This window comes from Mustela nigripes, chromosome 6 (assembly GCF_022355385.1).
Source record: "Mustela nigripes isolate SB6536 chromosome 6, MUSNIG.SB6536, whole genome shotgun sequence".
In the NCBI taxonomy this organism is placed as follows: Eukaryota; Metazoa; Chordata; class Mammalia; order Carnivora; family Mustelidae; genus Mustela; species Mustela nigripes.
The window spans coordinates 16671941-16686189 of record NC_081562.1 but is presented as its reverse complement, the minus strand read 5'-3'; the positions used below and the strand labels follow the sequence as shown (position 1 = coordinate 16686189).

The 14249-nt window shown below is 36.5% G+C and overlaps 1 protein-coding gene and 1 pseudogene across 1 annotated transcript in view; both read left to right on the top strand.

Moving 5' to 3' along the window:
* Positions 1-14249, top strand: part of WASHC4 (WASH complex subunit 4) — a 62026-nt gene that overhangs the window by 14804 nt on the left and 32973 nt on the right. The window contains exons 11-15 of the mRNA XM_059402193.1: positions 1050-1173; positions 1294-1421; positions 2236-2396; positions 7566-7692; positions 11897-12022. Of these exons, the coding sequence (XP_059258176.1) occupies positions 1050-1173; positions 1294-1421; positions 2236-2396; positions 7566-7692; positions 11897-12022 (666 nt within the window). The remainder of the gene's footprint in view (positions 1-1049; positions 1174-1293; positions 1422-2235; positions 2397-7565; positions 7693-11896; positions 12023-14249) is intronic.
* On the top strand, positions 12113-13332 carry LOC132020061 (COP9 signalosome complex subunit 5-like; annotated as a pseudogene).

Sequence of the window (14249 nt, the reverse complement as noted above, 5' to 3'; positions counted from 1 at the left end):
GATCACCTGAGCCGAAGGCAGAGGCTTTAACCCACTGAGCCACCCAGGTGTCCCTTCAGGGTTATTTTTAATATATTTTACATAATCACAGTTTTTAAAAAATTGATGTATAGTTGACACATAATGTTACATTAACCTCAGGTGTACAACATAGTGGTTGACAAGTCTATACATCATATTATGCTCAGTTTTTACAGATTGATCTGAACTCTTGTTTATATCAATTTAATGGCTAGTGGATTAGATTCAGAAGGTCTTTTTTTGTCATTGATTCTTTTTCCAGGAGATTTTTTTTTTTTAAGATTTTATTTATTTATTTGACTGAGAGAGCACAAATCAGGGGAGGGGCAGGAGGAGGACAAGCACACTCCCCACTGAGCACACAGCCTGACACAGCCTTTATCCCAGGACCCTAGGATCATGACCCAAGCCCAAGTCAGACACTTAACTGACTGAGCCACCCAGGTGCCCCTCCAGGAGACATTTCTATGCATTCTGTAATAAAGTGCTAGGCAAGTAATTGTAATCAGAATAAATTTACTCTTAAAAGTGCAAAGTAAAATAATAAAACATGTTTTCCAGTGCTGCATCAGACATATCTTCTATACATCATTGAATATCCCTGTGTGTCTCTTCATGTAGAATTATGGATTTGTAGGGCGCCGGGATGGCTCAGATGGTTAAGCCTCTTGCCTTTAGCTCAAGTCATGATCTCTGGGTCCTAGGATGGAGCCCTGAGTCAGGCTCCCTGCTCAGTGAGGAGTCTGCTTCTCCTTCTCCCCAAACCCTGCACCTCTCATGCCCTCTCTCTCTCTCTCAAATGAATGGATTTGTGGTTCAGTTTTATTGCACTAACTGGTACTCAAATATGTACATACATACATATTCATTCTAAAGGATTTAGATATTAGGTGACATTAAGGTAAAAACTGGAACCTCATTGTTAGTAAAATTAGAATGATGAATGTAGATCACACATACTATATTTAAATCTGTTTAATAGTTTATTATCCAGGGTCTAAATTTCTCTTTAAATGTTTCCTGTTTAGGCCTGTATAGAACAGCAGTTTGATTCTCTGAATGGAGGAGTATCTGTGTCAAAAAATAGCACTTTTGCTGAAGAATTTGCACATAGTATTCGCTCAATTTTTACAAATGTAGAAGCCAAACTTGGTAATGTAAAGTGCATTTTAAAATTTTTGTTGCTAAAGTTGCTAAAGTTTACATTTCCTTGAATGTAGAACTTAAGTGTTTATTTGTTTCAATTTTCTCTCATGCTTTTGTTTTTATAAGGAGAACCTTCTGAAATTGACCAGAGAGACAAGTATGTTGGAATTTGTGGACTTTTTGTACTGCACTTTCAGATTTTTCGAACTATTGATAAGAAGTTTTATAAGTCTTTATTGGACATTTGTAAGAAAGTAAGAACTTGGAATTTTTATTTTTTTCAATTTCAATAGATGAAAAAGATTTTGGATAAAATTGGATATTCTAAAATGTATTTTATTCCGGCTTACAAAAGTGGCAATTCTTGTAATATTTTATAATAATTATGAAAATAATATTATAGTATTCATTTTTAAAACCAGGCATTTAAGAAATAAGTACAATATAATTCCACATTGTATAAATACCTGTTTGTGGAGGTTTTTCTAGATTTCTTCCTATAAATTAAATTCCTATTATTGTTACTACTTTTTTCTCTTCTTTTTCTTCTATTCTTCTCCTCTTCTTACCATCCCTTCTCATTATTGAAGTAGAAAAAAAAATTGAGATTGGTTTTACATCTTTGCTATTTCCATGATTTGACACCTGATTTCAAAATTAAAAATTTAGTTTGTGTGTACAATCAAGTGATACATGACTATGAGTACCCAGCCACCTTGATCTTTTATTTTTTCACTAATGTAGAATAAAAGTAAAAGTCATGAGGATTCAAGTTTCTGTTTGCTTTTTGCATATTTTTATCTGAAAATCTGTGTGTGTGTGTGTGTGTGTGTGTGTATGTGTGTGTGTATGTATTTAATATTTATTGAATAAATATTGGCAGAATAAAATTATTTTCATGCTCCACATCAGATATTGGAATGTCTTAATTGTGCCACAGTACAATAATATGTTTCATGATCTATTAGTGATTATAAATTGTCTTCCATTGCATATGATAGAACTATTAAATAGCTTATTGTTTAGCCTGTATTTATTAATTTCCCTTCCTTATGTTTACTATTTCAGGTACCAGCCATCACTCTAACTGCTAATATTATTTGGTTTCCTGATAATTTTTTGATCCAGAAAATACCAGCAGCTGCCAAACTTCTAGACAGAAAAAGTCTTCAAGCCATTAAAGTACACAGAGATACTTTCCTACAGCAGAAAGCTCAATCACTTACCAAGTAGGTTTTATAAGTGCTCATAATGAATGTATTTATATACTTTATATTCTTGTATTTTATATTGACTCAAAATATGTGGAAAACACTTGGTTATAAGAATAAATTTATTTATTGCCAGAGGAAAATGTTGGATAATCTCTAGGAGACTTATTTTTTAGGATTTTTTTTTTGCTTTACATGATGTAGGTTTAAACTCTGTTAAAGATACAGAAAAACTATACTTTATGGAGATGTATGTGTGCGTACATATGTACCCAAATATACGTGCATTTGCACACATGTATGCATGCACACATAACTTTTTATCAATACATTAAATATTTTTTGTGTGGAGTATAGTTCCTGTAGTAGATGCCATTTGATGACATTAAAAGTATTGTGTGTCCATGATTCAGTGACGGTTTTTAGGAGTTGATTTTAATTTGATGCACTCCTTTCTAAAAATTTTTATTTTTATGAAAGTAATATATGTACATATTTAAAAAGTCAAGTACTAAAAGTTTAAAGGGAAAAATAATTGTCTCCAGCCCACTTTTACCCTGTACCTGAGTACTAGTCACTTAAAGAACACTTTTTTTTTTTTTTTAAAGATTTTATTTATTTATTTGACAGAGAGAGATCACAAGTAGGCATAGAGGCAGGCAGAGAGAGAGGAGGAAGCAGGCTCCCTGCTGAGCAGAGAGCCTGATGCGGGACTCGATCCCAGGACCCTGAGATCATGACCTGAGCCGAAGGCAGCATCCTCACCCACTGAGCCACCCAGGCGCCACTAAAGAACACTTTTAACTTCAGTTTCTTTTGATATTTACATCCTTATATTTTGTCTAAGTCTTACTATGTAAATTTTCAAATATGCACAAAATAGAGAAAACAGTATAATGGACCCCCATGTTCTCATTGCCTAGATTCAACATTTAAATTAACTGCACATTCTTGGGTGCACTACCAAAAGCACATGTTGACCTGGATGAAGACTTTAAGTCAAGTGATCCAGGACTGTGCTACTGGCCCTGTGCTGGAGATAGTTTTTTTCTGTGACATGGTGAAAGATAATAGGGAAATTTATCTACTTCCTTTTGATTTCGACCATCAAGGGGAAATAGGGCCATTATTGCAGAGTAGGGAAAGAAGGAGTTAATCAGGAATGTAGGAGGTCCCCTGAAGCATCTCTTAGTACTCCCAAGTCCTGTGATTAAAGTCAGTGGAAAATGACGACTACTCAATTTAGGCAGAATTACTCACAGCAGAGATTTCCAAACTCTCTTGTACATTTTAAAACAGAACTGAGAAGGAAAAAGACATAGTTTGGATTTAAGGAAATGAATCCAGTAAGATGGAGAGATAGGGATCAGGTTTAGTAACAGTAAGGATATTTTGATTATCAGACGCTTAATGTTCTTTAACAGTGTGATGTAGTTGCTAAAAATGCCGGTATATACTTGGATTACATTAATAACTATACCTGGGTTATGGGAACTGATAGTTATATTATCTACGCCATGTGAATTGGTAGTTTTGTTGAAGTTTTATTCATCAGATCATAGCCAGTATTTGGTGGTGTCACATTTTAAGAGGGACACAAATGCAGCAACCCTGAAAGAAGCTGGTCAGGATATGTCAGAAGGCCTGACTACCAGGCCCTTTGAAGAATCTCTACATAATTTGGCCTTTCAAAGAGAAATCTGAGGAATGCTCCTTAAGTATTTGAGGGGCGTTCAGATAGAAGAGGGAACAGATTTAATCTCTGTAGCTCCAGAAGGTTGAACTAGAACCAAAAGATGATGATAGATCATAATAATCACCAATATTATTGAGCTCTGTGTAGCAGGCATTGTGCTAAAGGCTTTAAACACTTTGTTGTATACAAACCCTGTAACAGTCTTCTCATATGGAAAATAATAAAGGTTGCAACTAATATTAACCTGGTCCTTTCTGTAAGCCAATAACTAAAATATTTCAGGAACTTCACATGTATCATCTCTTTTAATCATCTGAGAATTTTATGAGGTAGATATTGTTGTTATGGCCATTTTATAGGTGAGAAAATTGAAGTAGATTAAACTTACCCAAATTTAAGCAGCTAGTAGGTGGTGGAGCTGGACAGTCCCAACTCTAGAGCACAAGCTGTTACCTGCTACTCTATAGTCCTCGTTTTATCCCATTTTTAGATAAAATGAGGCTTAGAGAAGTGAACTTCACCAGATCACACAACTAAGTATGTGTCAGAAAAGGCATGCAGACCTGTACCAGTCCTACTGTAGCGTTTCTGGAGCAGAGTCATATAGGCTGCTCTGAGAGGTAATGCGCTCTTTCTCTAGAGCTGAGTAGGTAGACTGTAGATGACCAGTGGTCCAAGATGCTGTAGGAAGGGAGGCTTATCAGGCGGAAGACTGGAGAAGTTGACTTTCAGTGACAACCCCCAGCCCGATAACATTTTATGTTTCTAAATTATTTGATTCTAAAGATACAGTCACCACAGAGCTCCAGGGAGCTAAAAGGGATAGTGTCCTTTCTGGGAGCTAAAAGGGATAGTGTCCTTTTCAGGACATTTCTCCCAAAGAAACCTCGGAAGAGAGGAAACACTGTGATCAGCATGAGTTTTATCTAATATTTTAGGAAAAGTTGAGGGAGTTACTGAGAGCTCTCCCAGTAAGGTTCCAGAGTTCATTCCATAAGTGAGAAGGAAGTAGTGGGGGACAGTTTCCCTGCCCTTGCACTATGCACTAGACCCTAGCTGGCCAAGTGCCCTAGCCGCATCCTTGACTGTGGTTCAAGGTTTGTAGGTGCGTTGCTGCATTTTGCTTTTCCTTCACAACCATTTCGATACTGGGAACACTGACTTTAAAGGATAGAGGTGTGAACCTTCGTTTCAAACCTCTGTTGACATGCAAATGTTGACACCATTTTGTGTTTTATATTGGGACAGGAAATTTTTTCTCAGTAATTTCCTGTTCGTACTTTGAAATGAAGCTGACCATATGACAGACCTTTGACTACTTTTGGATGCCCTTTGTCAATGAACTTGCTTTTTAAGTCTTGAAGCAGTTTCATTTTTACGTATTTGCAAGAGAGAAGATCATCTGGTGTCTGGAGGGAGTAGTAATGGGTGGAGTAACAAGCAAACCTCTGCTTCGTTCTGCATAGTCTGATCTAAAACCGAGTGAGTGCCTTTGACTGTGTTATTAGCCTTCTTCAAAATGTTATGGATTATCATCAGGGAGCACTCCGTAATGTAGGCCTCTTCCTTCTGTCCTTGCTTGTGACTTTTCTGTTCTTTCCTGTATGTTATGTCCTTGCTGAATACTGAACACAACCTCCTCAAAAGTGGAGGCATTGCCCTAGGACTTTACTCTTTCTCTGTGTTCCACACTTTTAAGTTGAATAATCCACAAGTCAAATAATAACCCACAAGTCAAATAATGTTAGCACCATTCAAGGCAAAGCCAAAAGTGCAGCAGTTGGTGTTGTTTAATGGAATCCTGGCTCAGCAGAAATTTTTCTGAGATTTGATGCTAGGTTTCACTCCTTAAAACACAGTCATTAAAAATTTTGGTGTAATCCCTCTTCAGGCTGAGTTCTTGAGATTGTCAGACAGCTTGGCAGTATTTTTTGTTTGCTTGTTTGTTTTTAAGATTTATTTACTTATTTTAGAAAGAGCAAACTTGAGCGAGCCTGAGTAACCCCTTAAGTGGGGTTAGGGGCAGAGGCAGAGGGAGAGAGAATCCTTAAGCAGATTCCCCTCTGAGTGCGGAGTCTGATGTGGGGCACCATCCCAGGACTCTGAGATCATGATCTGAGCCGAAATCAAGAGTCAGCGGCTTAGCCAGCTAAGCCGCCCAGGTGCCCCTGAAGGAGGTTTTTAGAAAGAGTTGGTAACATCAAATCCCACAAAGGGGAATTGTTCATTTTTTTCCTACACTTTTGGCTTCTGGGCCAAAAATTCCCATCTTGAGCAATTTGAGGTGCACTGATAGAGTGATTCAGTGTTTGTAATTGGGCTGCATAGGAAAATTAATGTTACTGATTTAGTATTTCCCGGATGGGAAATCTTTCTAGATTTGGGCTTGTATCTTGGCTCAGCTATGTACCAGTTGTTTGATCTTGGGCATGTTATTAACTTCCCTGAGTATCAGTTTCCTCTTCTGTAAAATGGAGATCATAATACCTACCTCATAAGGCTAATGTGAGGATTGAATGAGTTACTTTGTGTGAGGTTCTCAGAACAGTGGCTGACATAGTAAGTATTCAGTAAATGCAGCTTTTATGTCCAGAATTTTTGACCACTTCTAGTCTCCCATTCTGGTTCAAGTTGATATCCCCTTTCTTCTGTATTATCACAGTAGCTCCCTGCGTGGTTTTCCAGTATTACCCTTGTTCCCTTTATAGTTTATTTTTAGCATATCAGCCAAGGTGATACTGGTCCTCTGCAAAGTTAGATTAAGTCACTCTGTTCATTAAGTCAGTCTGTTGGTGGCTTTCCATTGAAATCCTCCCTATAAGTTCTTACACAAATCCTGTTCTACTCCCCCTCTTTCCCACACCGCCCCTCCCACTTCTCTGATTTCCTGTTTCCTCATCCCTGCTCTCTGACCTCCAGCCGATCTGACTTCTTTGTTATTACTTGAACATGCCAGACTGACTTACTGTTGTAGAGCATTTGCATTTGTTATTCACTTTCCTAGAATTCCCTTCTCATATATTTACATGGATTACTCATTCATCTTCTTCAAATAATGGCTCAAAATCTTTTCAATGAGCCTGCTTTGATCACTGTATTTAAAATTTTATCTGCCACTCAAGTCCCTATCTCTTTTCCCTGCTGCATTTTTTCCATAGCACATATCATCTAACATCTTATAGATTTTAATTATTGATTTCTTTATTAAGCAGCTCTCCTTTCTAGAATGTAAGTTTTATTGTGGCAAGAATTTTTATCCGTTTTGTTTACTGTTAACTTTTGTTTTTAGTACTGAGCAAGAGTGCTTCAGCTATATGGGCATTCTGTAAACACTTGTTGAATGAGTAAATTATAGATGTATGTAGGATGTTTATAGTTTGAAAACCAGAAAGGTGGCTGCTACAAGGAAATATTTTATCCCTACCAGTTGAAAGAAATGGAAGTAAATTTTCTTTCCTGTGCTGAGTAACTGCAATATTTTCCTTTGTTAGAGATGTACAGTCTTACTACGTCTTTGTGAGCTCATGGATGATGAAAATGGAATCTATTTTATCTAAAGAGCAGAGAATGGATAAATTTGCTGAAGACCTCACCAATAGATGTAATGTTTTTATACAGGTAGTTGCATCTTCTTACTTAGAATATTTTGGGAGTCATTTCTTTGTTAATCCAATGTATAGAAGTAACCCTTTGAAAAAACTGGAAAGGATAGGATATGTTTTTCTTTTTAAAAACTGAAATTGATTTGATTGCATTTGGATCTGTGTTATTTATTAATTTGTATATTTTAATACATGCAATTATATTCCCTTCAAAGCATGACTTTTTTGCTGTTTTGATATGTTGTATTTCCATTATCCTTTAGTTCAAAATATTTAAGAAACTTTATTGTGATTTCTTTTTAGGTCTGTGAGTTACCTTGAAAGATATTTTTTAATTTCTAAAGATATGAGGATTTCCTCATTATTCCTCATTATCGATATCTAGAAATAGTAAGATAATTCGGTAATTTGAAATGTGTTGAGATTGGCATTATGGCTCACCCTATGGTCAACTTTGGTAAACTTTTCATGTGCACTTGAATATCTAATTTGCATCTGTTGGTTGTAGTGTTCTGTATATGTCAAGTAGGTCATGTTTGTTAATGATTTTGTCTGCATATTGTATCAGTTACTGAGAGAATTGGTTTAGAATCTCCCTCTGGCATTGTGGATTTGTCTGTTTATTCTTTGTCAGTTTTTTTGAGGCCAAGTGAGTGTATATAACATTCACAGTTGTTTTATCTTCCTGGTGAATTGAACCTTTTATTATTGTGATATGTCCCTTTTATCTCTAGTAGTGCTCTTTGTCATAGGTCTTGTGTGTGTGATAGTAACATAACTATACCAGTTTTCTTTCAGTTAAGGTCTACATGGTATTTTTTTTTTTTTTTGATCCTTTTACTCGCAACCTGTTTGACTCTTTATATTTAATGTCTGTTTCCTGAAGCAGTATAAATTTTTCTTCAGTCTGATAATCTTTGTTTTTTCATTTTTTAAAAAGATTTTATGTATTTATTTAGAGATAGATGCATGAGTGGGGGGAGGAGCAGAGGGAGAGGAACAAGCAGACTGTGCTGAGTGCGGAGCCTAATGTGGGGCTTAATCTCACAACCTTGAGATCATGACCTCAGCTGAAGCGAAGAGTCAGATGTTTAACCAACTGAGTCACCCAGGCATCCTTTTTCATTATGTTTTCTGTCATTGCTGATGTATTTGGATTTAAAGTAGCACCTGACTAATTGCTTTCTGTTTGTCTCACTTGTTCTGTGTCCCTTTTTCCTTTCCTTTCTTCCTCTTTTGAATTAGTTTCATTCTTTTATTTCTCCCACTATTAGGTTTTTAATTCTATATACCTTTATTGGTTTTTTTAATAGTTACTGTAGAGATTTTAAGATACATCATTTAACCTTCAACTCCAGAATAAATGAGTAGTTTTATCTCTTTCTAGACAGTGTAAGGATCTTAAGCCTACTTAATCCTATTTATCACTTTCTCACCCCTGCTGCTTTTGTTTATTTTTATTCTCTATATTAAACTTCACAAGGTGGTATTATTGCTGCTGCTGTTTTTATAGTCCAGTTAGATTTACCCACATATTTATCTGTTCTGTCTTTCCTGCATCTCTCCATCCTTCTATTTGTGGAATATCTGTTAGTATTTCATTTAAACTGTTTCTCTGATGATGAATTATCACCTTTTTTTTGTCTGAATATGTCTTATTTCAACTTCATTTTTGAAGGCAGTTTTGCTACATACAGAATTCTGGGTTGGCAGGATCCCTTACCTTCCTCCCCACTTTATCGTCTTCTGTCTTATTTTTTTTGAGAAGTCAGCTGTCAGTTTTGTTGCTTTCTCAATGTGAGTCTTTCTCTCATTGCTTGTAAGATCTTTTTGGTTTTTAGTTAATATTACTCTGAGGTACCTAGGTGTAGTTTTCTTTTGTCAGTGCTGTGTGGGATTTGTAGAGCTTCCAGGATTCGTGGAAAAATCTCAGCCATTAAGTCTGCAAGTGCTCTTTTTGTTTTATTATCTCTCTCTCTCTAATTTTCTCTTCAGCTATCTCTAATCTACTGTTGAACCTATCACTGAATTCTTAATTATTTTACTTTTTAGCTTTTTGTTTTTTATAGTTTCCATTTCTTCTTCTGAATAAATTTTGTTTCATTTCCTTCAACATATTCAGCATAATTATTTTGAAACCCATGTCTAATAATTTCATTATCTGGCTATTTCTCTTATCTCTTGTTTCTCTGGTTTTTGGATATATCTCATTGCTTTGTATGCCTGGTTATTTTTTTATAATGTGTGGCACATTGTATATGAAAAACTGTGGATATAATTGAAAGATCTGGATTTTTTTTTTCTCCAGAGAAGATTTAATAATCTTTGCTTCTGATGTACAGCTAGTCTAGGACAACTAGCAACCCAGATCACCTCAACTCAGTCATGGACTGTGATGATTTGAAATGGGTTCTAAATCCCATGATGGCTGTTTTTTTGAGTTCACCCTACTTTTTAGGTAGTTGTTCAGGATCCCGATCCAGAACCTAGGTTTACAGGACCTCCATCCCTCTTTGATGGGCCATGAACTCCTATTTTCATCCCCCTTTCCTTTCTGTGAGATGCTGAAAGATAACATTTGGCTTCTGTCTTTATTCTCTTTTGGAATGGGCAGATGTCTCTTAAGGGAAAGTGACCACAAATGCCATGCTCACCTCTCTGGGTTTCTGTCTTCTACATTTTGCTCTTATATTACCTTATTTTTGTGGTAGTTCTTTGATGCCTTCTAAGAGATTTAAAAACATATTTTGCCCAGATTTGCTAGATGTTCTCTGTAGGAAGACTGGTCCAATTTATTTATTCTGCCATTAACAGAAACAGGCCCTAGATCTCTTCCCTCCCCATTTAGATTTTTAAATGACATCCTTTTAAATGATGCAGATTAATGGCCATCTGAATGGTATGATATCAGCCTATGAGTTCTTTCTCCTCCATTACCCCTCAAAGAAGAAACTCCCTTTTTTTCCCTGCCTTAGAGTTACACTTTTGCTGTTCCTTGTGTCTGCTTTTTAACTTTTCTAAGTGCTGTGCTAGGGCGGAGTCTGGTGTCATAGTCCTGTATTTAACAAGGTAAGACTTGGGGCTCTTTCCTGTTATGCCCCAAGCTTTAGTATTATTGTCTGTCACCTTTCTTAGGATGCTACCTTTTTCCTCGTTTCTTATTCTTTAATTTAGCACATCTCTTTATCACAGAGCCGTTATTGGTTCAGAGAAACTCCTCCCTCCCATCTGTATTGACTCTCACTGCTTTAGTGAGTCATTGTGACACTGATGCCAGAGAGTTCTGTATCTCTCACATATGATAGAGGAAAAGAAAGTTGAGAATCAGTACCATATCACTTCTGCCCAACTCTTTGGATATATCCACAGTAGTATAGTTTATGTTCATCTCTAAACTGTAATATATATCTTTTTTTTTGGTCCTTGATAGCCCAAAGAATCTTTATTATTATGTTTCTGTGTGGTTTTTTTAGATCTAAGTGAAAATATATCTGAGAAATAATATTCTTTTTCCTGATTTCTTATTCCATCCCATTTCCATGGGTTTGCAAGCACTCAATATTTTTTAAACCTCACAAGACCTGTGTTCTTCCTCTGTGAATACAAGGATAGGAAGAAATTTGTTCTAATTGGGCCAGGAGGAGAAAAACTCTGATTAGTACCAGTATAGGCAGGGGACACGGTAGCAGATGGACAGTGGTGGTTGGCTTTGGTGAAAAGGAAAGGGGGAATTGGCTTGAAAGTGAGAAATACCTTTTGATACAGAGAGCAGCTATCCTTCTCCTCCTCATTTTTTAGTTCCTAGTTCCTTGGAGTCCTTAGCTTTTGTCTGAAGCAGATAGGAGTCTTTATACTCTTGTCTGGCAGGTAAGATAAGGATGAATAGATATCTTCCTGACATTCAGATAATTTCTCTGAAGGGTTTGTGTGTTTTTTTAATGGGAAGATTCTTTAACTATAATTACATACCATAATTTTAACAGTACTAAACTTATGGTATGTAATGGGTTAAATACACTTTTAAGGGTTACTTTGAAACTTCACCATCGTGTGTATATTGTATGTGGAAAAGTATTTAAAAATCTTAAGAGCAGACTTTAAAATGAACTTACAAACAATAGTTATTGGTAGGTTGAGGAATAATTATTACATAGAGAATGAAATGTTGAAGAAATGAAAGTTTTTATTATAATTATAATCAGTGTTTTATTTTTTTATAGGGCTTCTTATATGCATATAGTATTAGTACCATTATTAAAACCACAATGAATGTCTACATGTCGATGCAAAAACCAATGACCAAAACCTCAGTTAAGGCATTATGCAGGCTTGTTGAACTTCTCAAGGTATGTTTAACATTATTTTACTTGCCATTATAATTGAAAATTGACCTGTGCTTAAATTAAGGTGCTTTTGTAATATTAGACTTCTTGATTATGAGAGTAAAAAATTGTGAGTGTCATGGCTGCCTTGAGGGACTAGTATAAGTTTGCACCTGTGGTGGGAAGGGTCTGAAGCCCGCACCCGGGAACCTAGCGAGGTAAAGTTGCGTCTTGGTTGTGGAGGCAACAACTTTTCTGATTCCCTGGCGGTGGTGGCGTCTGGGAGAGCTATGGCTCAGAAAACCTGGGAACTGGCCAACAACTTGCTGGAAGCCCAGAGCATCGATGAAATCTACAAATACGACAAGAAACAGCAGCAAGAAATAATAGGCAGCGAAGCCCTGGGCTAAGGATCACCATTACTTTAAGTACTGTAAAATCTCAGCATTGGCTCTACTGAAAATGGTGATGCATGGCAGATCGGGAGGCAACTTAGAAGTGTTGGGCTTAATGCTGGGAAGGGTGAATGGTGAAACCATGATCATTATGGACAGTTTGGCTTGCTTGTAGAGGGCACTGAAACCCGAGTAAATGCTCAGGCTGCTGCATATGAGTATGTGGCTGTGTATATAGAAAATGCCAAACAGGTCGGCTGCCTTGAAAATGCAATTGGCGGGTATCGCAGCCATCCTGGCTATGGCTGCTGGCTTTCTGGGATTGATATTACTGCTCAGATGCTCAGTCAGCAGTTCCGGGAACCATTCGTAGCAGTAATAATTGACCCAACAAGAACAGTATCAGCAGGGAAAGTGAATCTTGGAGCCTTTAGGACATACCCAAAGGGCTACAAACCCTCTGATGAAGGCCATTATGAGACCAGACTATCCCACTTAATAAAATAGAAGACTTGGGTGTACATTGCAAACAATATTATGCCTTAGAAGTCTCATATTTCAAATCCTTATTGGATCACAAATTGCTTGAGCTTTTGTGCAATAAATACTGGGTGAATACACTGAGTTCCTCTAGTTTGCTTACTAATGCAGACTATACCACTGCTCAGGTCTTTGATTTGTCTGAAAAATTAGAACAGTCGGAAGCTCACCTGGGATGAGGGAGTTTCATGTTGGGTTTAGAAACACATGACAGAAAGAAGACAAACTTGCCAAAGCTACAAGAGACAGCTGTAAAACTACAATAGAAGCTATCCATGGATTGATGTCTCAGGTTATGAAGGATAAACTGTTTAATCAAATTAACATCTTTTAAACAATCACCAAGTAGTACTTTTGACTGAAAGCCAGTATGAGACAAATACTCAAGTAACACGTTAAAGCCAGTTACCAAAAATCTTATTAGAAGTATAGGGTGTTCTGAAGTGTCCTGAATATTAACACCATGTAATAAAACTGTTTAAAATGAAAAAAAAAAATTATGGGAAAGTATACTTACCTCTCAGTTGGCTAAAGAAACTGGCCATTGAAAGGAATTTTCTGAGTAACTTCTTATGAATTACCAATGTATTTAAACTTTATTAAAAATTAGCATTTAGTGAGAGAGAGAAGGAAGACAATGAAAAGGTTAGCTTAAGTATTAGTGAAGTTTTACTCAAGTTTTAAGCTTGTTCCCTGAATTATGAAAGAGTATGACCTGGCCGCAAAATTGATACATGGGTCAGGGAACAAAATGGGGGCCCCAGAAATAAACTCACAATTATATGGTCAGTTATGACAAAGGAGACAAGAATATACAGTGGGGAAACAGTCTGTTTAATAAATGGTGCTGGGAAAAGTGGACAGCTACATGTAAAGAATGAAACTGGACCACTTTCTGATGCCAGACACAAAAATAAACTCAAACGTGGTTAAAGACAAATATGAGACCTGAAACCGTAAAAATCCTGGAAGAGAGCACAGGCAGTAATTACTCTGGTATCAGCCATAATGTTTTTCTAGATATGTCTCCTAAGGCAAGGGACACAAAAGCAAAAAATAAACTACTGGGACTATGTGAAAATAAAAGGTTTTGCACAGCAAAGGAAACCATCAACAAAACAAAAATACTGACTGAATGGCTGAAGATATTTGGAGAATATCTTATACAACTCAACACCAAAAAACAAAACAAAACAAAAAACAAAACAAAAAAACCAGAACAACGACAATTAAAACATGGGTAGAGGATCTAAGGAGACATTTCTCCAAAGAAGACATACAGATGGCCAATAGACAATTGAAAAGATCCTCAACAT